Source organism: Aquarana catesbeiana, linkage group LG08 (assembly GCF_042186555.1).
Source record: "Aquarana catesbeiana isolate 2022-GZ linkage group LG08, ASM4218655v1, whole genome shotgun sequence".
Taxonomy (NCBI): Eukaryota; Metazoa; Chordata; class Amphibia; order Anura; family Ranidae; genus Aquarana; species Aquarana catesbeiana.
The window spans coordinates 283,756,717-283,782,800 of NC_133331.1; the positions used below are offsets into that span (position 1 = coordinate 283,756,717).

The following is a 26,084-nucleotide window of genomic DNA, read 5'->3' on the forward strand; positions in this document are numbered from 1 at the left end:
CAGCACTGGATTAACACCTGTTGTATGCTTTGAGGAATCCCACAAAGGATGCCTTTTTTCACTTATAGTGCACCGGGGACTTACCCATATGAACTGTTTACTATCATAGAACCATTTGCATGGCACGTGTGTTTAGCACTTTTCAGAGTGACCTCTTCATAGGGCACTTGTCACTTTGTTATTTGCAACGTTTGTAGAACAACATTTTAATATTTATTTATTTAGCACTAGGCACTTTAGAATTTTTTGCATGTCACGTGTGATGTATTTATTGCAACTTTGTGTTTTCTAGTGTTTAGACACAGACCGCTTCATGCTCTTAGCAGTGGTTAATACTGTTTTTTCCTTTTGAGGGAATATAGCACTAGACACCTTGGATGCGATTTATTGCACTCATTATGCTTCTCATGTTTAAATCACCAGTCACTTTAACCCACAGGAGTGGTAATAACTGCCATACATATTTCACTTAAAGGAATACACACGTGACACTTTTGATAAAACTGTATATATGCAGACATTTCTTCTGCAACTTTGGGACAGCGCCACACTCACACACTTTTCTTTTTTCAGAAGGAAGTAGAGCAGAGACATTGCTGGAACTGGCAGCAGAGGAGGTAATAAGTTAGTAGAATTCCATCTAAAACCTTACTAGTCTTAAAAATGCTGCCTATCCCTGCTAACACCTACATTAACTAACCTGTGCAAGAAAAAAGATGTACAGTATATACTTACCTATTTTCAACCCTCTCTGGTCTGGTCGTGTGATCAGGCTTCCATGTGTCATCCAGTGAAAACTGCAGAGAGTAGGGACCTCCGACAACGGTTGCATGATGGGAGCCTATGGGTGCTTTCACAGTCATTGTTGGGTGTTCTCTAAAGACTAGTTTAGGCTTTAGCTGGATTTCTACTCTTCTACTGAGGAGGATTCTGGGAGGTCACATGACAATATTGTTGCTTTTTCAAAGCAGACTGTTCACCTGGTGAAGTCTGGTGACCATTTAAACTTCAGAGTGCCTTCACCTCACTTCCTGAAACAAGGATGTCATGATGGACAATCAGCTGCCTCTGACATCACTGGGTAAGAGGAGACTTTATTGTAAAAGAGAGAGCAGTAGGGAGGGTCCACCTAGATCCCCCATCATCTGTCCCTTTCCTCTGTATTCCCGGGATTCCACACAGGAAGATCACACCATCCCTCACCATCATCAGGTAGGTGGGAGTGAGCCACAAGAACTGAAAACGAATTCTAAGCTATGAGAAGACCTTCCAATGTGTAATCTCTTGTTCCTTTTTTCAAATATATTCTATAATTTTTGGGGTTTAGGGTGAAGAACTAAAAAACATCAAACCTGGTATTAAAGAGGAAGAAGAAGAGACATTGATAAGTGGAGCGCAGTTGTCTATGGAGGAGGGTGTTCCTCTGTATCCCCGGGATTCCACACAGGAAGGTCAGACCATCCCTCACCATCATCAGGTAGATGGGAAGAACACAAAAAGTGACCCTAGACTGTATGAGATTATACTCCTCTTTCAACCTATTTGTCATCACATTTTCTTTTTTTTTTCTTTTTAATGGCTTAGCATAAAGAACAGATGTATGTAAAAAATGAGGTTAAAGAGGAAGAACAGGAGACAACTGTGATGGGTTTTCAGGATTCTACGGAGGAAGTTGGGATGATAGTGACAACTAAAGAGGAAGAACCTTTTCTAGATATGAGTACGGGTGAGTAATAAACACTAACTAAATAAACTGCTTAAGAATATAGATTGATGATTGGGGATATATAGACCTTCACATCAGGTAAAATGATCTCTATAAGGATGTCATGATGGAGAATCGGCCACCCCTCACATCAACGGGTAAGAGGAGACTTTATTGTAAAGGAGAGAGCAGTACAGAGGCTCCATCTAGATCCCCCATCATCTGATAAACACATAGAAACAATGTATTCAGTCAGTGTGTGTGTTTCCTAAAGATGGATCCAGTAATGGGAACTCACCAGAGAGATGTCCCCATCCTCTGTATTCCCGGGACTCAACACAAGAAGATAACACCATCCCTCACCATCATCAGGTAAATGGAATTGTGCAACCAGAACTCAAAAATAATTCTAAGCTATGAGAACTTTCTTCTATGTAATCTCTTGTTCCATTTTACAATTGTATTCTGTCATCTTTGGGATTTAGGGTGAAGAACTGAAAGACATCAAAGCTGAGATTAAAGAGGAAGAAGAAGAGACGTTGAAGAGTGGAGTTCAGCAGTATATGGAGGGTGTACCTCTGTTTTCCTGGGATTCCCCACAGGAAGATCACACCATCCCTCACCATCATCAGGTAGGTAGACTCCATGTGTGGAGCACAGAAATATTTCGGAATTAGTGAGATGGCATTCTTCTGTAGTCTCCTGTTTTCATACTTCTACTACTATATCCGAACTGCAGCCTTTGTTGCCTACACCCCCATCTTCATTTGCAGCTCCTTCTTTGAGCACCTCACATTTTTCAACCCCCCCTTTTTTTTTCTTTTTTTGCTGTTTTAAATCAGTATATGTTTCTGTCTTCTGTGGGTCTTAAGTGTAGTCATATGTCATCATGGGTCCTCTTCCTCCTTGTGTCCCTTCGATATGGGGGGATGCTAATTGACATGAGGTAATCATCTGCCCCCATGGGGTGGGTCCCTGGCTTCCATGATTTTGAGGAAATGGGCAGTAGACCTGGTTTATCTCTGCTTCAGATTAGTAATACCTACCGGTCTTGTCCCTCCCCTAGCTCTTATGCACAGGTACTGCAAGAGCCTGATATCAGGCCCCATTCTTAAACTTATACTGAAAATAAAACACATTTAGTAATGAATGCACTGCATTCATTTGTTTAGTTTATATCTGCCTGGAGTTCAGCTTTAATAAATATTTTCTATTATTTTGGGGTTCAGGGTGAGGAACGGATTAATCTAAAAGCTGAGGTTAAAGAGGAAGAAGCAGAGACGTATGTGGGGGGTGATCAGCCGTCCACTGAGGAGGTTGGGATGATTATGAAGAGTGAACAGGATGAAATTTCTCCACCTTTCGACACAAGTAAGTAACGGACACTGAAACTGGGGAATGAAATGTACAATTCATTTAACCCTTGATGGTATAAAGTGAGGCTTGATAAGGAGAAGTGGACAATTCATGAGAGGGAACTGTGGTGACCATTGATGGAGGTTCTGTTGGTAGGGGTAGCTTGGCACTTGGAGAACTTTACTGAGAGTCTGGGTCCTTAACTTAGGGCCCGCTGCAGAACAGAACCCTCCTATGAAGCATGCCTGGAACCGTGATGTGCAAGTCCTTCTGTGGTGGTTTTCTTCTTTGGGTTGGACATCATGGTGAAGTGTACAATGCAGTTTTGTGAAGAGCTGGTGGAGGACAACCAGGGCTCAGTGCTATTCCCCTCAAAAGGTCTCTGTAGTCAGTGCCAGGACAGGTGTCACTGGCAGGTGATAAGACTTGATCCTTCTGGTGTGGGGACTGGAGAAATAACGTGGCCTCCAGCCATGTGGTGGCACTAACCCATATGTGAGACCCATGCAAATACAAGCAATCCGATGTACTAACAATTCACCAACGCATTTTGGCTAATGAAGTCATAGCCGGCTATTGAATATTAACCACTTCAATACCGGGCACTTTCCCCCCTTCCTGCCCAGGACAATTTTAAGCTTTTAGCGCTGTCACAATTTAAATGACAATTGCTCGCTCATGCAACACTGTACCCATACAAAGTTTTTATCATTTTGTTCCCACAAATCGAACTTTCTTTTAGTAGTATTTGATCACCACTGGGGGTTTTATTTTTTGCTAAACAAATAAAAAAAGACCTAAAATTTTGAAAAAAAATAAGTTTTTCTTTTGTTTCTGTCATAAAATGTTGTAAATAAGTAAGTTTTTCACCTTCACGGATGAGACTGCATTGCACTGATAAGGTGGCACTGATGATGAGGCCCTAAGGTGGCACTTTTAGGTGGCACTGATGGGCACTTTTAGGTGGCACTGATGGGCATTGATAGGCTGCTCTAATGGTCACTCATAGGTGGCACTGATAGATGGATCTGATAGGCAGCACTGATGAGGCACTGGCAGGCATTACTGGTGGCCATGGGTGGGCATCCCTGGTGGTCCTGACTGGGCCGCGCTGATAATTAATCAGCACAAACCCCTCTTTTGGGAGAGCAGCCGATTGGCTCTCCTCTACTTGTGTCTGTCAGTGTGAGTGGAGGAAAAGCCGATAAACGGCTCTTCCTGTTTAGGTTGTGATTAAACGCAGCTGATCACATGGTAAAGAGCCTACGTCAGAGGCTCTTTACCGAGATCGTAGATTCGGTGGGTCAGACTGACAACCCACACCAACAATCGCCAGCGGGGAGAACAGGAGCTCAGATTAGAGACCGGAATTCTCCACTCGTACGGAGATGTAGCTAAAACTCCAGTTATTTGTGAACTACTGAAATGTTTTACTTTTTTTTTTTTTTCCATTTCTTCCCATCAGATGGATGTGATGTCAGGAATTCCTCGGAGAGACATCTTCTATTATCTGCTGATTGTAAGTCAGAAGATAATGTCATCACACAGGATCCTCCAGGAGGAAATCCAAATACACCAAATATACATCACAGACCTTCCTGTCCGGAGACATCAATGGATCCCTCTGATCAGGGGGAATCTTCTCATCAATCACATACTATGATTGTAAATATCCATGTAAGATCTCACACTGCAGATCGATCAACAGATCCTTCTAATCCCGAGGAATCTTCCTCACCCCATGAAGGAGATCACCACGTTAGAAATCCATTCTCATGTTCAGTGTGTGGGAAATCTTTCACTAAGAAAGGAAGACTTATTCAGCACCAGAGAATTCACACAGGAGAACGTCCATATTCATGTTCAGAGTGCGGGAAATCTTTCACTGGGAAAGGAGCACTTATTCAGCACCAAAGAATTCACACGGGTGAGCGTCCTTATTCATGTTCGGAGTGCGGGAAATGTTTCACTAAAAAAGGAGCCATTGTTGCACACCAGAGAATTCACACAGGTGAGCGTCCTTATTCATGTTCAGAGTGCGGAAAATCTTTCAAGCAAAAAGGAGCCCTTGTTGACCACCAGATAAGTCACACGGGTGAGCGTCCCTATTCATGTGTAGAGTGTGGAATATCTTTCACTCTGAAAGGAAACCTTGCGAAACACCAGAGAATTCACACGAATGAGCGTTGTTATTCATGTTCAGAGTGCGGGAAACGTTTCACTCTAAAAGGAAAACTTATTCGGCACCAGAGAATACACACTGGTGAGTGCCCTTATTCATGTTCAGAGTGCAGGAAATGTTTCCCTCGGAAAGAAGCACTTACTAGACACCAGGAAACTCACACGGCTGAGCGTCCTTATTCATGTTCAGAGTGCGGGAAACGTTTCACTCAAAAAGGAACACTTTCTAGACACCAGAGAATTCACACGGGTGAGCGCCCTTATTCATGTTCAGAGTGCGGGAAATCTTTTATTCAAAAAGGGGCCCTTGTTATTCACCAGATAAGTCACACGAGTGAGGGTTCTTATTCGTGTTCAGAGTGCGGGAAATCTTTCGCTCATCAAGGAGCCCTTGTTATACACCAGAGAATTCACACAGGTGAGAATCCCTATTCATGTTTAGAGTGCGGGAAATCTTTCACTCACAAAGGGGGCCTTGTTGAACACCAGAGAATTCACACGGGTGAGCGTCCTTATTCATGTTCAGAGTGCGGGAAATCCTTCATTCAAAAAAGGGCCCTCGTTGGACACCAGAGATGTCACACGGGTGAGCGTCCTTATCCATGTTTAGAGTGCGGGAAATCTTTCAATCAGAAAAGAGATCTTGTTATACACCAGAGAATTCACACAGGAGAGCATCCTTATTCATGCTTACAGTGCGGGAAATCTTTCACTCAAAAAGGGGGCCTTGTTAGACACCAGAGAATTCACACGGATAAGCACCTTTATTCATGTTTAGAGTGCGGGAAGTCTTTCAATCAGAAAAGAGCCCTTGTTAAACACCAGAGAATTCACACAGGTGAGCGTCCTTATCCATGTTTAGAGTGCAGGAAATCTTTTAATCAGAAAAGAGATCTTGTTAAACACCAGAGAATTCACGCGGATAAGCTCCCTTATTCATGTTTAGAGTGCGGGAAATCTTTTACTCAAAAAGGGGCCCTTATTGAACACCAGATAAGTCACACGGGTGAGCATCCTTATTCATGTTCAGAGTGTGGGAAATCTTTCATTCTTCAAGGAGCCCTTGTTAGACACCAGAGAATTCACACAGGTGAGCGCCCTTATTAATGTTGAGAGTGCGGGAAATCTTTCACTCAAATAGGAAGTCCTGTTAGACACCCGATAAGTCACATAGGGGAGCATCCTTATTTATGGGTAGAGTGTGGAAAAACCTTTCACTCCGAAAGGAAACCTTGTGAAACACCAGAGAAGTCACACGGGTGAGCGTCCCTATTCATGTGAAACACCAGAGAAGGCATGCTATGCTCTTTTTTGATGAATGTGTTTAGATCTCAATAAAGTTTTATTTGCATTAGATTGTGTACTTACCTGTCTTCTCTTTACGTCATATGGGTGAGCATTAGAGCACAGAAAATTCTTCACTCTGAAGGGGAACCATGTGAAACACCAGAGACGTCACACAGGTGAACTAGGGTGACCACATTTCCAAACTGCCATTTGGGGAACACCCCCCCCAAAATCCATACCAGACCCCTATCCTAGCATGCAGCTTGGCAGGCCAGGAAAGGGGGGGATGAAGAAGCGCCCCCCCCTGAACCATGCCAGGCCACATGCCCTCAACATGGGGGGGTTATGGCCGGTGGTTGTGGCGGTCTGCAGGCAGGGGGCTTATCGGGATCTGGAAGCCCCTTTAATGTTGAAGGGGGGCCCCCAGATCCCACCCTCCCCCATGTGAATGAGTATGGGGTACATAGTACCCGTACCCATTCACCAAAAAAATGTCAAAAAGTTATAAAAACACAGAGACAATTTTTGATAATTCCTTTATTAAAAAATAAAAAAACAATGTCCCCTGATGTAAATCCATCATAAATCACACCGCACCCGAAAAATAAAAAACACTCCCGTCCGTCCGTGAGGGCTGGCCGCCTACGGCAGGCTCCACCGTTTGACAGTTCTTATATAGATAAGGGCGGGCCACCTGGTGGTACCGCCCCTCCATGTGACATCACAGACTGGTGCATACTGGGTCGGTAACGTCACAGGGGAGCGGTGCCACTAGGTGATGTCACCAGGTGGACCCACCCCTTACCTATCTAAGAACTGTCAAATGGCGGAGCCTGCAGTAAGTAGGCGGCCAGCCTTCATGAACGGCAGGAGCTTTTTTTTTTGTTTGTTTGTTTGTTGGGTTTTTTTTGGGGTCCGGCAGGTGCGGCGTGATTGACGATGGATTTACATTGGGACACTTTTTTAAAAAAAATGAATAAAGGAATTTTAAGGTCTGTGCGGATGAGGTCCTCTTCCTCATCAAAAGAAAAGAAACCCAGCGCCTCTAAGTGCAGAATTGGTAAACCATTTAGTGATAAGTCAAAAGTGCACTGCTCGTGCATTGCTGCACGAGCTGTCAGCTGCACTTCAGAGACACGGACGTTTAGGAGAAAACCACCCGCAAATTTTGCCACAGGATTACTATCATGCTTGTGTCTATGCTCCCTTTGTGAGTAGTTTCTCTTTTTACATATCATTAAATGGTTTACCAATACTGCACTTCGAGGCTCTGGGTTTCTTTTCCTTTGTTGCATTGCAGAGACTGCTTCTAGCTCTTTACACTGGCTGCCCTTAGTGCTGGTACATGGATTCCTCTCCCTAGTCACCTTAGAGACTGTTGCTATAGACTTTGTCCCAAACTACCCACCCCCCATGTTGAGGGCATGTGGCCTGGTATGGTTCAGGAGGGTAGGGGGCACTCGCTTGTCTCCCCCTTTCCTGGCCTGCCAGACTGCATGCTTGGATAAGGGTCTGGTATGGATTTTGGGGGGCCCCATGTCTTTTTTTTTTTTTAATTTTGGTGCGGGGTTCCCATTAAAATCCACACCAGACCAGAAGGGCCTGGTATGGACTGGGAGACAGGGTCCGCACGCCATTTTTTTTCACCGGCAATTTTTTAAAAATTATTCAGATGTCAGCAGGGAAGCCCACTGACAGCTGATGACTCATCAGTTGTTAAGGATGCGGCGGCCAGCTTCCTGGTCCCGCTCCCTAACAACCAGCTTTTACTGTGCCTGATTGGCTGCAGCACGCAGTGCATTGCAGGGCATTGGGCAGGTGCGAACACCCTGCAAATTTGGGTCGTTAGGGTGGCTGTGTCAGTTTGTGCTGTGTCAAGGTACCTGGGACAGACCTGCAAAATGCGGGACTGTCCTGGGCAATGTTGGACACGTTCATGTTCAGAGTGTGGGAAATCTTTTTCTAAGAAAGAGAACATAGATGATGTTCACCAGAGAAATCACATGGATGAGAATTCCTATTCATGTTCAGAGTGCAGGAATCATTATTTTAAAAAAGAGGCCTTGTTGATCACCAGAGAATTCACCAAGGTCAGCGTACATTTTCATGTTCAGAGTGCAGGAAAACATTCTGAAAGGAAACCTTGTGAAACACCAGAGAATCCACAAGGGTGAGCGTCTCTATTCCGACTTAAAGTGGAGGTCCACACAAATTTCTAAGTTTAGCTCCATCGCATTATTGCATTGCTTACATTGTTAAATGGAAGAAACTTTTTTTTTTTTTTTAAGACGGTGTACCTGTATATCTATGCTTTCTATGACCCCCGCGGGTATGGTCGTAATATCCAGCGCCGAGTCAGTGCGGCATGAGCTTTGCTTTATCTGTGTGTGTTCAGTGTTATCTTCGTTGCCATCACAACGGGGCGGGAACTTCCGACGACGACGCCCGTTGTGATGGCAATATGGAAGTTTACGGCACCCCGCGGCGTACAAACTGGGCATGCGCGGGAACGAGTGGTGGATGCTGGTAGCTCAGCATTCACCGCATCCAGGAAGTTTATGCATGTGGGCTTCACATGCCCACAAGCAAGATGAAACCTGCCAGCAACAGATTTTAAAACTACGTTTTTGCTACCAAATTGGACATCGGGGGATATCTGTTACCAAACATGTGAGTGTAACATTGACCAATATGTAAGGGTCTAAATTGTTTAAAAAAAAAAAAAATATGTATTGTCAGCAGACCCTCGCTTTAAGAATCTGAGTAAGAGGGGTACACAAAGGAGAAGAGGGCCCTGTGGCCAAAGGTGCGGGTATTTAACCCCTTCCCCCAAAAAGATGTACCCATATGTTCTCTGATTGAAGGGGTTTATGCCAGGGCCATGGCTGCAGCTGCAGGAATGTCCCCGGCATTGTTTCTTTAAAGCTAGCAATGCTAAAAATGTAAAAGCAATCTGAGCAGCTAAAAAAAACGCTGGATTGCTTTTACCAGCAGTGGAAGAGGCCTCCTGCCACCCTCCTGGGCTCTCCCACCAGGGAGCCAGACACTGAAGATGGCAGTTCTGCCGGGTGACCATAGAGAGGACCGAAGACTGGAGTGTCCGCGATCCTCTCTTTGGTCTATGAAACCGGACACGATGAGTACTTTGTCACTTCCGGTTTTAGCTAAAGTAAACAGGCCATTACCAGCCTGTGAAAGCATCGGATCATACTGATCTTGGTTTGATCTGATGCTTTGAAGGGTAGAGGAGAGATCTGGGGTCTAATAAACCCCAGATCTCTCAGTAAAAAGTACCTGTCACTGCCCATGCAGATGTTCATCCTTTGTGATAGCAATAAAGTTAATAAATAAAAAGCATTTAAATAGACAGTGTATAAAATAAACAATTAAAATACATTTTTAAAAAAAGAATTGAAGCAAATGCATGTGTAGATAACGTACGCATATGTAATCAGTTTTCAAGGTATCGCCACGAATGTGATAGCGAGAGCAATAATTCTAGCACCAGACCTCCTCTGTAACTGATAACCAGTTTTGGAGATTTATGAGTACTGTACTGTAGTGTTGTTCGACAAGCAAGCGCAATTTTAACCATTTCAGCCCTGGAAGGATTTACCCCCTTCCTGACCAGAGCACTTTTTGCGATACGGCACTGCGTCGCTTTCACTGACAATTGTGCAACAGCGCTGATACACAGACCAGATATCGATTTCCATTGTGAACTCAAGTCAGCTTTTTTCCTATGAGTGAGAGACATACCTAGTGTTAACCACCAAAGAAAAAAGACTGTCGCACATTGAGTGGAGCTTGGTGGATGACCCAAGCCAGTCCCTAGACAGGAAACTAGGCCAGCAGGAAGTTCGGGCTCAGTTCATCTTCTCCAGTAACTTCCAAGGCTCTCCTTCCCTACTAAGCATATCAGATTGATTGGAACTGGATCCAACCTCACCGCTTGAAGGTACAAGCTTATCTGACTCACGGCCAACGGCCTGTGAGTCCACCATCTCTGGTAAGGGCATTGCCTTTTTCTTTGCTTGAAGTTGGGTTTGGAGAAGATAGTGTCTTGCACGTTGGTATGTCTCTAACACCGCTGTGAGAAGCATTTACGAAATGTTGGAGTATCAACAGCACCACATCTGCACTTTCATGAATCTCCACTTTGTATATGGACTATAGATGCACAATGTTATACCCATATGTCATTTATTTTTGTTTATGACTTTTAATAGTTTGACATGATAGACATGCGGTATTACTTATCTCATTCATTCACTCATGTTTGCATTGTCATGTTAATGTGATTCACAAGACCATTCACTTTGTTCTGATTGATCCCATTTTTCTCATTTTGCACTTTTTATTTTTATTTTATTTTTTTGGTCTTTACCTTTGATGTCACATTCAGTGTGATTCACTTACACTTCCTTGTCACCAACATAGTTTATGACCCTCAGATTTATGAGCTATAATATCTTTGTGGTTACACATTCTATATATGTTTGATTACATATTTTTGTTACTTTGTGTGTCACTATCACTATTGTGACCCTACATTCACCTATTTAGATTCCTAGCACATCTCATTAGCGCCACACATTAGTGTTTTATTTATATTTTTCAATTAGTCTGATTGTGGTGTTGGCTGCTTTTCTATGTAGAGTTGGCGCGGCAGTTCTCCCACCTATCTGCATCTTATAATAATCACATACTGGAAATAGATGAGACTCCCCCTTTAATGACTTTACTGTCAGGGTGGAGATCTTTACCAATTATATAGAGTGGAACAAAACGACAATTCATGGTGGAATGTAGAGACAGGAAAAGCCTGATTGTAGGGGAGGAAGTGATGTCAGGTACAGACAGGAATTTATATAGAGACAGGAAGTGAGGTAAACAATGAACAGGAAGTGCTGTAGGGGTCCAAACAGGAAGTTCCTGGTGAGAGAAGTGCGTTGTGAGGGAGTAAAGAGAAGACGTTGGAGCTGGAAGCAGAGAAGGTAATAAGATATTACTTTATAAAGTATCCCCCATTATGTCTGCCTTTCTACCCCTATACACACTCACAGGCCACTTTATTAGGTACACCTGTTCAGTTGCATGGTAACACAAATTGCTAATCAGCCAATCACATGGCAGCAACTCAGTGCATTTAGGCATCTACTACACGTGGTGAAGACGACTTGCTGAAGTTCACCGAGCATCAGAATGGGGAAGAAAGGGGATTTTAGTGACTTTGAACGTTCCATGGTTGTTGGTGTCAGACGGCCTGGTCTGAGTATTTCAAAAACTGCTGTTCTACTGGGATTGTCACGCACAACCATCTCTCTGGTTTACAGAGAATGGTCTGAAAAAGAGAAAATATCCAGTGAGCAGCAGTTGTGTGGAGGAAAATGCCTTGTTGGTGTCCAGAAGTCAGAGGAGAATGGGCAGACTTGTTCCAGATGATTGAAAGGCGACAGTAACTCAAATAACCTCTCGTTACATCCAAGGTATGCAGAATACCATCTCTGATCACACAACACATCGTACCTTGAAGCAGATGGGCTACAGCAGCAGAAGACCACGCCGGGTGCCACTCCTGTCAGCTAAGAACAGGAAACTGAGGCTACAATTCGCACAGGTTCAACAAAATTGGACAATAGAAGATTGGAAAAACGTTGCCTGGTCTGATGAGTCTCAATTTCAGCTGCGACATTCAGATGGTAGGGTCAGAATTTGGCATAAACAACATGAAAGAATGGATCCATCCTGCCTTATATCACCGGTTCAGGCTGGTGGTGTAATGGTGTGGGGGATATTTTCTTGGCACACTTTGGGCCCCTTAGTACCAATTGAGCATCGTTTAAACGCCACGGCCTACCTGAGTATTGTTGCTGACCATGTCCATCCCTTTATGACTACAGTGTACCCATCTTCTGATGGCTCCTTCCAGCAGGATAATGCACCATGTCACAAAGCTCCAATCATCTCACCACTGGTTTCTTGAACATGACAATGAGGTCACTGTACTCTAATGGCCTCCACAGTCACCAGATCTCATCCAATAGAGCACCTTTTGGATGCGGTGGAACAGGAGATTGGCATCATGGATGCGCAGCCAACAAATCTGCTGCAACTGCGTGATGCTATCATGTCGCTATGGACCAAAATCTCTGAGGAATGTTTCCAACATCTTGTTAAATTTTTTGCCACGAAGAATGAAGGCAAAAAGGGGTCCAACCCGGTACTAGCAAGGTGTACTTAATAAAGTGGCCGATGAATGCATATAGTCAACACACGGTTTTCATGTTGAATATATTTGGTATTTATTGACACAACACAAACACAGTTCTAAGCCTCCCTCACCTTTGGACGGAGGGTTTAAAATGAATCTATTCTTGTCTAATGATCAAAGATAAAAAATTATCTGTCTACAGAGATCAGAGTCTTGTATGGATCACATGATCTCATCAATGAGGATGGAGGAGGACCCGAGTTACATGACTGGTAGGATATTAAACCTCACCCTGGAGATCATCTACCTGCTGACCGGAGAGGTGAGGAGGATTCTGGGAGGTCACATGACATCACTTTTATCTCTATTAATAAAACACAGACCTGACCGGAGAGGTGAGGAGGATTCTGTGAGGTCACATGACATCACTTTTATCTCTATTAATAAAACACAGACCTGACCGGAGAAGTGAGGAGGATTCTGGGAGGTCACATGACATCACTCCTTGTATTCTGCTCTTCCCTTTATATAGAAATATGCTGCAGTGAAGATAACGTGTATTGAAGGTCTTATGCAAGGAATGTATCCAGCGATGTCTGAACGATGGGGTCAAAGCCAGAACTCCATTGCAGTGCCTCCACCTCACTCCCCAATTTTTGAGAGAAACAACATGCAGAAGATTCTAGAAGTCTCCAACAAGATCATTGGTCTGCTGACAGGAGAGGTGAGCGGTGCCGGGAATTCTGGGACATTATCCAGTAACAGACAAGGGATGTGTCTGGATGGTGACTGTATCATTGTGTGTGTCAGGTTCCTATAAGGTGTCAGGATGTCACAGAGAATATCTCCAAGGAGAACAAATATTTAGAAGGACACAAGGATCTCTACAAGGACGTCATGATGGAGATTCAGCCGCCCCTCACATCACCGGGTAAGAGGAGACTTTATTGTAAAGGAGAGAGCAGTACGGAGGGTCCACCTAGATCCCCCATCATCTGATAAACACATAGAAACAATGTATTCAGTCAGTGTGTGTGTTTCCTACAGATGGATCCAGTAATGGGAACCCACCAGAGAGATGTCCCCGTCCTCTGTATTCCCGGGATTCCACACAGGAAGATCACACCATCCCTCACCATCATCAGGTAGGTGGTCTTGGTGTATAGAACACAAAAGTAATTCTGATTTTTGGGGAAATGTCATTCTATGTGTTTTCTTGTTTTAACGTTTTCTTTTACATCTGAAGTCCAGACTTTGTTGCCCCTCCCCCATTCCCATTTACATTATAATTTTTTTTAAATCAATATATGTCTCTTTTTTCTGTGGGTCTTGGGTCCTGTCACGTGACATCATGGGTCCTCTTCCTCCTTGTCTTCCTCCAATAGGGGTCATGTTCTGAATGACATGTTGCTGGTCTTTGCAATTGTGATTCCAATCCAGTGGGATGTTGCGCCCCCCCCCCCCCACCCCCAAGGGGATGGATCCCTGGCCCCACAGGAACAGGCATGTGATATGTTCTGATTTTCTTTGCTGCAGGTCAGTAAGACCTGCAGATATTGTTCCTCCCTCAATCTGTGATTAGAAAGTTAAAGCCCAGCTCTTGGAAACTTAAAAATTAGTGGGACTGTATCAGCACTGCAAGGGTCAATGGGACAGATTAAAGAAGGTCTATTTACCTGATACCTAGTCCATAGCTCTGCACTGTCTGGATGTTATGATGCCAAGGTCCACTGCTAATGTGTGGGGGAACGCCATCTGCTGGGGGAGTGCAGGAAGTCAAGTAAAAGTGCTTCTCTTTACCCCTAGGGTGAAGGATCGATTAATATAAAAGCTGAGGTTAAAGAGGAAGAAGTAGAGACATATGTGGGGGATGATCAGCCATCCACGGAGGAGGTTGGGAAGATTATGAAAAGTGAACTGGGTGAAATTTCTCCATCTATCGACACAAGTAAGTACAGGCACTGTGGGTTTACATTCTCATTTTACTTCTGAGTATAAGGATTGTATTTATCAGATCTTCACATCTCCATTTCCACATACTCACAGTATTCCAGGGCCCTAGTCCCAGCCTACAACAAAGGATTCATTATCTATTTTACTTCCCTCTATTTACTTATAGAGATCTCCAGTCTTAGGCCACAATCCTTCATTTGTTTGTCCATACAACAAAGATTTGATACTTTGTGTGAGGACCAACACAAACACTTTACCTTTTTACTGCCACCCATCTTTTTTAGTCTTACCTCACTCTCCTCAGGGTGGGACTGTCATCCATCCATTCCTCAATATAACGTCATGTTCCCAACAAATGAGGAGGAGATACTGTACACCATATGAAAGATCCATCTCCATTCCTCAATATAACATCATGTTCCCAACAAATGAGGAGAAGATACTGTACACCATATGAAAGGTCCATCTCCATTCCTAAATATAATGTCATGTTCCCAACAAATGAGGAGGAGATACTGCACACCATATGAAAGGTCCATCTCCATTCCTCAATATAACATCATGTTCCCAACAAATGAGGTGGAGATACTGTACACCATATGAAAGGTCCATCTCCATTCCTCAATATAATGTCAAGTTTCCATAAAATGATTTGACATTTCCATTATGCCCCGTATCTGTCTTTTAATACACAAAGCAATGTTACCCAGTATGCCAGTTTGCGGTTCACTGCTAGACCAACATATTTGACTCTTTTATTACTGACATTTTTTGAAAAGTGTTCAGATTGGAGTCCATATATGATCTGCAAATTCTTTCTTATTTAAAATCTAGACATATACAGGCAATCAATTTAATAACAAATCACTAACCCATGTTGGCTATTTTTTTTCATTTTTCATATTAGCCATTTAATATGAAAGTATTTACAGATCATATATGGACTCAACGTGAAAACTTCCTGATAGATTATGGAGGACAATAAGCAGCCTATCTGTAAGATTGGCATTTCCATTATTGCATTGGCCTGGAGGAAGAGCTAAAGCTCTAGTTAGAACTACTGACATTCTTACATTAATTTATACCTTGTTTTCCCATCAGATGGATGTGATGTCAGGAATTCCTCGGAGAGACATCTTCTATTATCTGCTGATTGTAAGTCAGAAGATAATGTCATCACACAGGATCCTCCAGGAGGAAATCCAAATACACCAAATATACATCACAGACCTTCCTGTCCGGAGACATCAATGGATCCCTCTGATCAGGGGGAATCTTCTCATCAATCACATACTATGATTGTAAATATCCATGTAAGATCTCACACTGCAGATCGATCAACAGATCCTTCTAATCCCGAGGAATCTTCCTCACCCCATGAAGGAGATCACCGAGGTGAGGATCTATTCTCATGTTCAGTGTGCGGGAAATGTTTCACTCAGAAAGGATCACTTATTCATCACCAGAGAATTCACACGGGGGAACGTCCTTATTCACGTTCAGAGTGCGGGAAATCTTTCACTCAGAACGGAGCACTTGCTGCACACCTGAAAATTCACACAGGGGAGCATCCTTATATATGTTCAGAGTGCGGGAAATCTTTCACTCAGAACGGAGCACTTGCTGCACACCTGAAAACTCACACAGGGGAGCATCCTTATATATGTTCAGAGTGCGGGAAATCTTTCACTCTGAAAGGAAACCTTGTGAAACACCAGAGAATTCACACAAATCAGCATTGTTTTTCGTGTTCAGAGTGCGGGAAATCTTTTGCTAATAAAGGAGCCCTTGTTATACACCAGGGAATTCACACGGATGAGCGTCCTTATTCATGTTCAGAGTGTGGGAAATCTTTCACTCTGAAAGGAAATCTTGTGCAACACCAGAGAAATCACACAGGGGAGCGCCCCTATTCATGTTCAGAGTGCGGGAAATCTTTCACTGTGAAAGGAAATCTTGTGCAACACCGGAGATATCATACAGGCGAGCGCCCCTATTCATGTTCAGAGTGCGGGAAATCTTACTATAAGAAAGATACGCTTGTTAAACACCAGAGAAATCACACAGGTGAGCGTCCCTATTTATGTTCAGAGTGCGGGAAATCTTTCATTTATAAAGGAGACCTCGTTAAACACCAGAGAATTCACACAGGCGAGCGTCCCTATTTATGTTCAGAGTGCGGGAAATCTTTCATTTGTAAAGGAGACCTTGTTCAACACCAGAGAAGTCACACGGGTGAGCGTCCCTATTTCTGTTTAGAGTGTGGAAGATCTTTCACTTGGAAAGGACACCTTATGAAACACCAGAGAAGCCACGCGGGCGAGGGTCCTTTTTCATGTTCAGAGTGCGGGAAATCTTTCACTCAGAAACAACACCTTGTGAAACATCAGAGAAGTCACGCTATTCTCTAAGTGCAGACGTGAGTCATACTCTTTTTTTTTTTTTTTTCCCGGCCTGTCGGCACTTATAGAAAAGGTTTCAACCTGGAGCTACTAGCTACACCGCACCACTGGCCATGGTAGCTGCTATCACTTATCACACGCTGGGCTTGTGTGTTGGCTGAGATTTTTCTCTACCTTTTTTGTGGATTACATGGAGTTGGGGTGGACTCTTAACCTGACCTGCTCCATCAGTGGAACACACCGAATGGAAGACATAGATGCCGAAGCGGAGACCCTAAAGTCGGTTTAGGTTCACCACTAACCGTGGTGTTAGTGTCCATCACCCTGTGGTCATAAGGCTGCCTACAAGGTCTCTCTCTTTACTGAAACGCGAATGCAATCTTTTCTATGATTTTTTTTTTTTTTTTATATTGATTAAAGTGTTTTCAACTGCACTCGATTGTGCGCTTTCCTGTCTTCTCTTTAACCACTTAAGGACCGAGCCTCTTTCTAAGATTTGTTGTTTACAAGTTAAAAACAGTTTTTTTTTGCTAGAAAATTTCTTAGAACCTCCAAACATAATACATTTTTTTTTTTCAAACACCCTAGAGAATAAAATGGCGGTCGTTGCAATACTTTCTATCACACCGTATTTGCGCAGCGGTCTTACAAGCACACTTTTATTTGGAAAAAATACACTTTTTTTGAATTAAAAAAAAAGAAATCAGTAAAGTTAGCCCAATTTTTTTTTTATATTGTGAAAGATAATGTTGCGCCGAGTAAATTGATACCCAACATGTCACGCTTCAAAATTGCGCCCGCTCGTGGAATGGCAACAAACTTTTACCCTCAAAAATCTCCATAGGCGACGTTTAAAAAATTCTGCAGGTTGCATGTTTTAAGTTACAGAGGAGGTCTATGGCTAGATTTAGGGCGCTCGCTCTACCGATTGCTGCGATACCTCACATGTGTGGTTTGAACACCGTTTTCATATGCAGGCGCTACTCACGTGTGCGTTCGCTTCTGCACGCGAGCTCGACAGAACGGGGAGCGTTTAAAATTTAAAAATTTTTTTCTTAGGGCCAGTTCACACCACATGCAGTCCAGTGCATTTTTTTTCTGTATAAAAATGAAAGTAGGTTATATGGTTTTCAATGGCATAGTTCACACCAGTGCTTGCAGTTCCAGTGCGTTCCAGTTCCAGAAAAAAAAAAGGACATAAAAAGTAGAACATGCTGCATTTTTTCTGCGCTGGACTGTACTGGAACCCTGTAAAACGCATCAAGAATGCACCGGAATGCACCTAAATGCACCAAAAACGCACTGTGAAACACTTGTCCTTATTTAAGGTTAAGAGAAAAGAGGGGGGAAAAAAAGCACTGGACTGCATTAAAAACGCATCAAACACGCACTGGAACGCATCAAAAACGCACATGCAGAAAAGCACATGCATATCGCATCCGCGTTTCTATGGTGTGGACTGGCCTTTATTTATTTTACCTTTTTTATTTTATTTTTACACTGTTTTTTAAAAAAAAGTGTCACTTTTATTCCTATTATAAAGACTGTAAACATACCTTGTAATAGAAAAAAAGCATGACAGGACCTCCTAAATATGAGATCTGGGGTCAAAAAGACCTCCGATCTCATATTTACACTTAAACGCAATTAAAAACAAAAAAATTGTCATTTAAAAAAAATAAATAAAAAAATGGCCCTTTAAAAGCTATAGGCGGAAGTGACGTTATGACGTCGCTTCCGCTCTGCATTATTATGGAGACGGGTGGGGGCCATCTTCCCTTTCACTCTTCTCCATACCCAGCAAGGGTGAAGATCTGATCGCCTCCACCGCTGCCGATGGCTTCGGTTAAGCAGCGGAGGGCCCTCTCCTGCCACAGCTTTTAAAAGTGATCTCGCGGCGAATCCGCCGCAGAGACCACTCTTATTGGAAACCGGACCGCCTGCCGAACACCAGGGTACCGGGGTTATGGGAGCTAGCTGCTGCCATAACAACGATATCCCCCTTCAGAGTAAGGACGTATATCGGCGTGCGGCGGTCCGGAAGTGGTTAAGTCATACGAGGGAGCATCCTTCTCCATATTCAGAGTGCGGAAAATCTTTCACACAGAAAGGAATCCTTGTTACACACCAGAGAACACACACACCGCACAATGGGGTTGATTTAATAAAAGTAAATCCACTTTGCACTGCAAGTGCACTTGAAAGTGCAGTCACTGTAGATCTGAGGGGGGCATGCAAGGAAAATAAAAAACATTTTTTTTGTACATGATTAGATGATAGAAATCAGCAGAGCTTCCCCTCACTTTAGATCTTCCCCTCATTTCAGAGCTTCCCCTCAGATCTTCCCCTCATTTCAGATCTTCCCCTCATTTCAGAACTCCCCCTCATTTCAGATCTTCCCCTCATTTCAGATCTTCCCCTCATTTCAGATCTTCCCCTCATTTCAGATCTTCCCTTCATTTCAGATCTTCCCTTCATTTCAGATGTTCCCCTCAGATCTTCCCCTCATTTCAGATCTTCCCCTCATTTCAGATCTTCCCTTCATTTCAGATCTTCCCTTCATTTCAGATCTTCCCCTTCATTTCAGATCTTCCCCTTCATTTCAGATCTTCCCTTCATTTCAGATCTTCCCTTCATTTCAGATCTCCCCCTCATTTCAGATCTTCCCTTCATTTCAGATCTTCCCTTCATTTCAGATCTTCCCCTCATTTCAGATCTTCCCCTCATTTCAGATCTCCCCTTCATTTCAGATCAGATCTCAGATGTAGTGTGGATGATAGAGGAGAGCTGTTGGAGAATGTAGTGTGGATGATGGAGGAGAGCTGTCGGAGAATGTAGTGTGGATGGTGGAGGAGAGCTGTCAGAGAATGTAGTGTGGATGGTGGAGGAGAGCTGTCGGAGAATGTAGTGTGGATGGTGGAGGAGAGCTGTCGGAGAATATAGTGCGGATGATGGAGGAGATCTGTCGGAGAATGTAGTGTGGATGGTGGAGGGGAGCTGTCGGAAAATGTAGTGTGGATGGTGGAGGAGAGCTGTTGGAGAATGTAGTGTGGCTGGTGGGAGGAGAGCTGTTGGAGAATGTAGTGTAGATGGTGGAGAGCTGTCGGAGATTGTAGTGTGGATGGTGGAGGAGAGCTGTCAGAGAATGTTGTGTGGATGGTGGAGGAGCATTGTCAGAGAATATAGGTTGGATGGTGGGGGGAGAGCTGTTGGGGAATGTAGTGTGGATGGTGGAGGAGAGCTGTCGGAGAATGTAGTGTGGATGGTGGGGGGAGAGTTGTCGGAGAATGTAGTGTGGATGGTGGAGGAGATCTGTCAGAGAATGTAGTGTGGATGGTGGGAGGAGAGCTGTCGGAGAATGTAGTGTGGATGGTGGAGGAGAGCTGTCGGAGAATGTAGTGTGGATGGTGGGAGGAGAGCTGTCGGAGAATGTAGTGTGGATGGTGGAGGAGAGCTGTCGGAGAATGTAGTGTGGATGGTGGAGGAGAGCTGTCGGAGAATGTAGTGTGGATGGTGGGAGGAGAGCTGTCAGAGAATGTAGTGTGGATGGTGGAGGAGAGCTGTCGGAGAATGTAGTGTGGATGGTGGAGGAGAGCTGTCGGAGAATGTAGTGTGGATGGTGGAGGAGAGCTGTCGGAGAATGTAGTGTGGATGGTGGGAGGAGAGCTGTCAGAGAATGTAGTGTGGATGGTGGAGGAGAGCTGTCGGAGAATGTAGTGTGGATGGTGGAGGAGAGCTGTCGGAGAATGTAGTGTGGATGGTGGAGGAGAGCTGTCAAATGTAGTGTGGATGGTGGAGGAAAGCAGACAGAGATCATAGTATTGATGACGAGGAAGGAGGGAGCTGCTGTAAAAGTTATTGGGGTTGATTTGCTATAACTGCATAAAAAGGGAGGGTGGGACTTTAAATGAGGCAATTGACTTGTGGAGGTAGAGTATATAGTAATCATTTTTTATTTGTAACAATAGTATAAAAGTATTTTCATATATATATATGCACAATGGCATAAACATAATGTTATACATATACATTAGCTTGGCAGCACATAAAAGATAGCAAATGTTAATAAATATACTACAAGAGGTTTCATATTGGCAGGCATAGTGCAGTAGTACATCATATGCAAAAGAGCCGCCATAAGATAGGTACGCATACACATTGATAATTACATAGTACTCAATGGATTTTGGATGCATAAAAAGTATATATGGGCCAGTAAGTAATGAAACGCGTCGAGTTTCCATGGGGTGCTTAGACAACTCTGGCTCATTACTTACTGGCCCATATATACTTTTTATACATCCAAAATCCATTGAGTACTATGTAATTATCAATTTGTATGTGTATCTATCTTATAGCAGCTCTTTTGCATATGATGTACTAATGCCTGCCAATATGAGACCTCTTGTAGTATATTTATTAACATTTGCTATCTTTTATGTGCTGCCAAGCTAATGTATATGTATCCATTATGTTTATGCCATTGTGCATGTATATATATGAAAATACTTTTATACTATTGTTACAAATAAAAAATGATTACTATATACTCTACCTCCACAAGTCAATTGCCTCATTTAAAGTCCCACACTCCCTTTTTATGTACTTGCATCCGGGATGGAGGCACAAATATTGTGCCTCATTTAAAGTCCCACACTCCCCTCCCCCCCCCTTTTTTTTTGGCGATTTGCTATAACTGGAGGGTACAAAATCTGGTGCAGCTCTGGATAGATAACAATCAGCTTCCATTTTCTTTTATTTGTTAAAGCTTAAAGGAGAAGTACAGCCAAATCTTATTCATTCTGCACTCCTGTGACCCGTTTTCAGCAGACAGCAGGCGGAAGCCCGCTGTCGGCTGGCGCCAGAGAGCCGATCCAGGCCTGACCAAGATCGTGACCATATGGGCAGGGTCTGCTCACATGCCTGGATCAGCCCCTCAGCGAGACTGACAGTCGCCAGCTCACTGCTCAGGGAGCCTTGAGAACCAAGCGATCGGCAGTGTTTGATTGCTTGGTTCTCAGTCGCAGGGAACGGATGTAGCGTCCACCTAGGTACTGTAAGTATGAATCTGAAAAAAAAAACATACTTCTCTTTTAAATGAACAAGGTGAAGTTATGCTCTGATTGGCTATAATGCACAGCTGCACCAAATTTTATACCCTCCAGTTTTAGCAAATCAACCCCACTGTGTGGAAGGGATGGAGTTTCTAGAGATTATCCCCTTCCCCCCGACCGTACGCAGATATGCGTACTCGGCTTTCGGGGGTTATACCGGGATGATGCCCGCAGCTGCAGGCATTATCCCGGTACCGTTGTTTAGAGCGGGTGATCGGCTATCCGTATATAACAACCGATGCGGCTAAAAAAAAGGGACATCCCCCCCTCCCGCTGCTCTTACCGGGCCTCCCGTGCGATCGGGAGGCCCGGTGTCCAATCGGGTGCCTCCGGCGGGTGTGGGCGGCCTGGAACGAAGCTGTGGGTGGCTTCGTTCCAGCCTTCTCAATGTAAACGCGGAAGCGACGTCATGACGTCACTTCCCGTTTACTCAGCTGCCAATGGCGCCGAATTTAAAAAAATACACAGTATTCAGAATCCCCCTTTTCGGCGATTTGAATACTTTGAAGTGTCTTTTAGACCCCCCATCCCTCCATAAAGAGTACCTGTCACCACCTATTACTGTCACAAGGGATGTTTACATTCCTTGTGACAGCAATAAAAGTAAAAAAAAAAAACATTTTTTTAAAAAACAATTTAGAAGTATAAAAAATAAATAAATAAATAAATAAAATAAATTTTTTTTTTTTAAAGCACCCCTGTCCCCGTGAGCTCGCGCAGCGAAGAAAACGCATATGGAAGTCGCGCACGCATATGTAAATGGTGTTCAAATCACACATGTGAGGTATCACCGCGATCGTCAGAGCGAGGGCAATAATTCTAGCACTAGACCTCCTCTGTAACTCTAACCTGGTAACCATAAAAAAAATTTAAAGCGTCGCCTATGGAAATTCATAGCTACCATAGTTTGTCGCCATTCCACGAGTGCGTGCAATTATAAAGCATGATATGTTTGGTATCTATTTACTCGGTGTAACATCATCTTTCACATTATACAAAAAAATTGGGGTAACTTTACTGTTTGGATTTTTTAAAATTCATGGAAGTGTCCCTTTTCCAAAAATTTGCGTTTAAAACACCTCTGCACAAATACCGTGTGATATAAAATATTGCAACATTCTCCATTTTATTCTCTAGATTCTCTGCTAAAAAATATATATAATGTTTGGGGGTTCTAAGTAATTTTCTAGCAAAAAATATGGATTTTAACTTGTAAACACCAAAATTCAAAAATAGGCTTAGTCATGAAAGGGTTAAAGTACAGATATTTGTAAAAGAAGTATGAGACCCCTTTCACACTGGGGCGCTTTGCAGGCGCTACAGCGCTAAAAATAGCACCTGCAAAGCGCCCTGAAAGAGCCGCTGCTGTGTCTCCAGTGTGAAAGCCTCGAGGGCTTTCACACTGGAGCGGTGCGCTGGCAGGACACTAAAAAAAGTCCTGCTAGCAGCATCTTTGGAGCGGTGAAGGAGCGGTGTATACACCGCTCCTGCCCATTGAAATCAATGGAGCAGCGCAGCTATACCGCCGGCATAGCGCTGCTGTAACCCTTTCTCGGCCGCTAGCAGGGGGGTAAAACTGCCCCCACTAGCAGCCGAATACCGTCGCTAAAACGACGGTAAAGCGGCGCTAAAAATAGTGCCGTTTTACCGACGACTAAGCCCTCGCCTCAGTGTGAAAGGGGACTAATAGACGAAGGGTGCAGAGAGTGTTTAGTGATGTGGACTCTGCTGAGAGAACAATGTGCTTTGGGGATGTAAAGGAATATCTCTACCAGGGTTCGGATATTATTGAGGAAACACAATGAGGACCTTTCTGCATTGCAGTGTAAATCTCCAGAAGAGACTAGATCTGATAGCTGAATATCGTTTACTATTTCATGCATTCCTGGTTATAGAATTTGCAGGTGAAAATTATTAATATGGAATATAAATTGGTAGTATGAGCAGTAATCCCCCCGTCATGTCCGTCCTCTTCCTCCATAGTCACTGTGACGTCTTTTATCTCCAGCAGACACTACATATACATATAGAGGGATATAAAAATGTGACTGATATTATTTTACCTTTACCTCATTTCCTGTGACAGAAAACAGAATCCATTCCACCGTCACTTCTGTCACCAATGTAAAACAAAATGGAGGATTCAGTCATAGAAGAGCCGAGGAGAGCCGGACACCTCACAGCCATCACCTCAGAGTTCCCGCTTCACACTTCCTCCACTGCCATTGGCTGCACTCCCTTCACACCAACCAATCACACCATGAGATCACAGTCACCAGGCAGATTGTGATCTTAACAGAGAATCACCTCAGACCTCTCAACTACCATTCACAGCACTTTTTTCACAGGAACCAATCACAGGGAGTGAACACAGTCACCGGGCAGATTCTACTCTCCACAGAGACTCACCTCAGACCTCCCTACAGTCACACACTATTATTATTATTATTATACATTTATATAGCTCTGACATATACCGCAGTGCTGTACAGAGAACACTGAACCAATCACATCATTCTCTGTACCAGAGGAGCTTACACTCTAATGTCCCCCCCCCCCACAGTCACACACTATTATTATACATTTATATAGCTCTGACATATACCGCAGTGCTGTAGAGAGAACACTGAGCCAGTCACATCCGTCTCTGTACCAGAAGAGCTTACACTCTAATGTCCCCCCACAGTCACACACTGTTATTATACATTTATATAGCTCTGACATATACCGCAGTGCTGTACAGAGAACACTGAGCCAGTCACATCCGTCTCTGTACCAGAGGAGCTTACACTCTAATGTCCCCCCACAGTCACACACTGTTATTATACATTTATATAGCTCTGACATATACCGCAGTGCTGTACAGAGAACACTGAGCCAGTCACATCCGTCTCTGTACCAGAAGAGCTTACACTCTAATGTCCCCCCACAGTCACACACTGTTATTATACATTTATATAGCTCTGACATATACCGCAGTGCTGTACAGAGAACACAGTCACACACTATTATTATACATTTATATAGCTCTGACATATACCGCAATACTGTACAGAGAACACTGAACCAATCACATCATTCTCTGTACCAGAAGAGCTTACACTCTAATGTCCCCCCCACAGTCACACACTGTTATTATACATTTATATAGCTCTGACATATACCGCAGTGCTGTACAGAGAAAACTGAACCAATCACATCATTTTCACATCATTCTCTGTACCAGAGGAGCTTACACTCTAATGTCCCCCCACAGTCACATACTAATATTATACATTTATATAGCTCTGACATATACTGCAGTGCTGTAGAGAGAAAACTGAACCAATCACATCATTCTCTGTACCAGAGGAGCTTACACTCTAATGTCCCCCCCACACCCACAGTCACACACTATTATTATACATTTATATAGCTCTGACATGTACCGCAGTGCTGTACAGAGAAAACTGAACCAATCACATCATTCTCTGTACCAGAGGAGCTTACACTCTAATGTCCCCCCCACAGTCACACACTATTATTATACATTTATATTAGGGGTGCACAGAATGGAAATTTTGGTACCGAAAATGAAGGATGCACTAGGCCAATAACCGATACCGAAAATGACAGTTTTTAAAAAAATATTCATATTTTTATATACAGTTGTATTATATTTGAATTTTTTACCTCCCTGGCGGTCTGATTATGTCAGATTTTTTTTTATCTCAAAGGGGCACATTGTTTTATATAGAAATTTGGCGTTTTATATTGTAGGATTGTAATTCTTAGTAATAACTCACTTAAATCTGTCCAAACAAGAGTCTAGTAGGCATCCTGTTCTATCGGTTTGTGCTCTCCGTCGCAAAGTGCCCGCGCATTCGCAGAAC

The 26,084-nt window shown here is 43.4% G+C and overlaps 2 protein-coding genes across 2 annotated transcripts in view; both read left to right on the forward strand.

The window, feature by feature from the left end:
- The first annotated feature begins 627 nt into the window (after positions 1-627).
- Positions 628-6,596, forward strand: LOC141104574 (uncharacterized). Its single transcript, XM_073594182.1, is given in 7 exon segments — positions 628-1,212; positions 1,328-1,477; positions 1,585-1,726; positions 1,980-2,077; positions 2,191-2,337; positions 2,935-3,076; positions 4,527-6,596. Coding segments are annotated over 7 exon segments (2,823 nt in total). The 5' UTR covers positions 628-1,047; the 3' UTR covers positions 6,506-6,596.
- A 4,577-nt stretch (positions 6,597-11,173) lies between these two features.
- LOC141104660 (uncharacterized) overlaps positions 11,174-26,084 on the forward strand; it is a 43,461-nt gene continuing 28,550 nt past the window's right edge. The window contains exons 1-7 of the mRNA XM_073594326.1: positions 11,174-11,526; positions 12,946-13,065; positions 13,276-13,467; positions 13,554-13,674; positions 13,791-13,888; positions 14,550-14,691; positions 15,798-17,090. Of these exons, the coding sequence (XP_073450427.1) occupies positions 12,961-13,065; positions 13,276-13,467; positions 13,554-13,674; positions 13,791-13,888; positions 14,550-14,691; positions 15,798-17,090 (1,951 nt within the window). The 5' untranslated portion in view covers positions 11,174-11,526; positions 12,946-12,960. The remainder of the gene's footprint in view (positions 11,527-12,945; positions 13,066-13,275; positions 13,468-13,553; positions 13,675-13,790; positions 13,889-14,549; positions 14,692-15,797; positions 17,091-26,084) is intronic.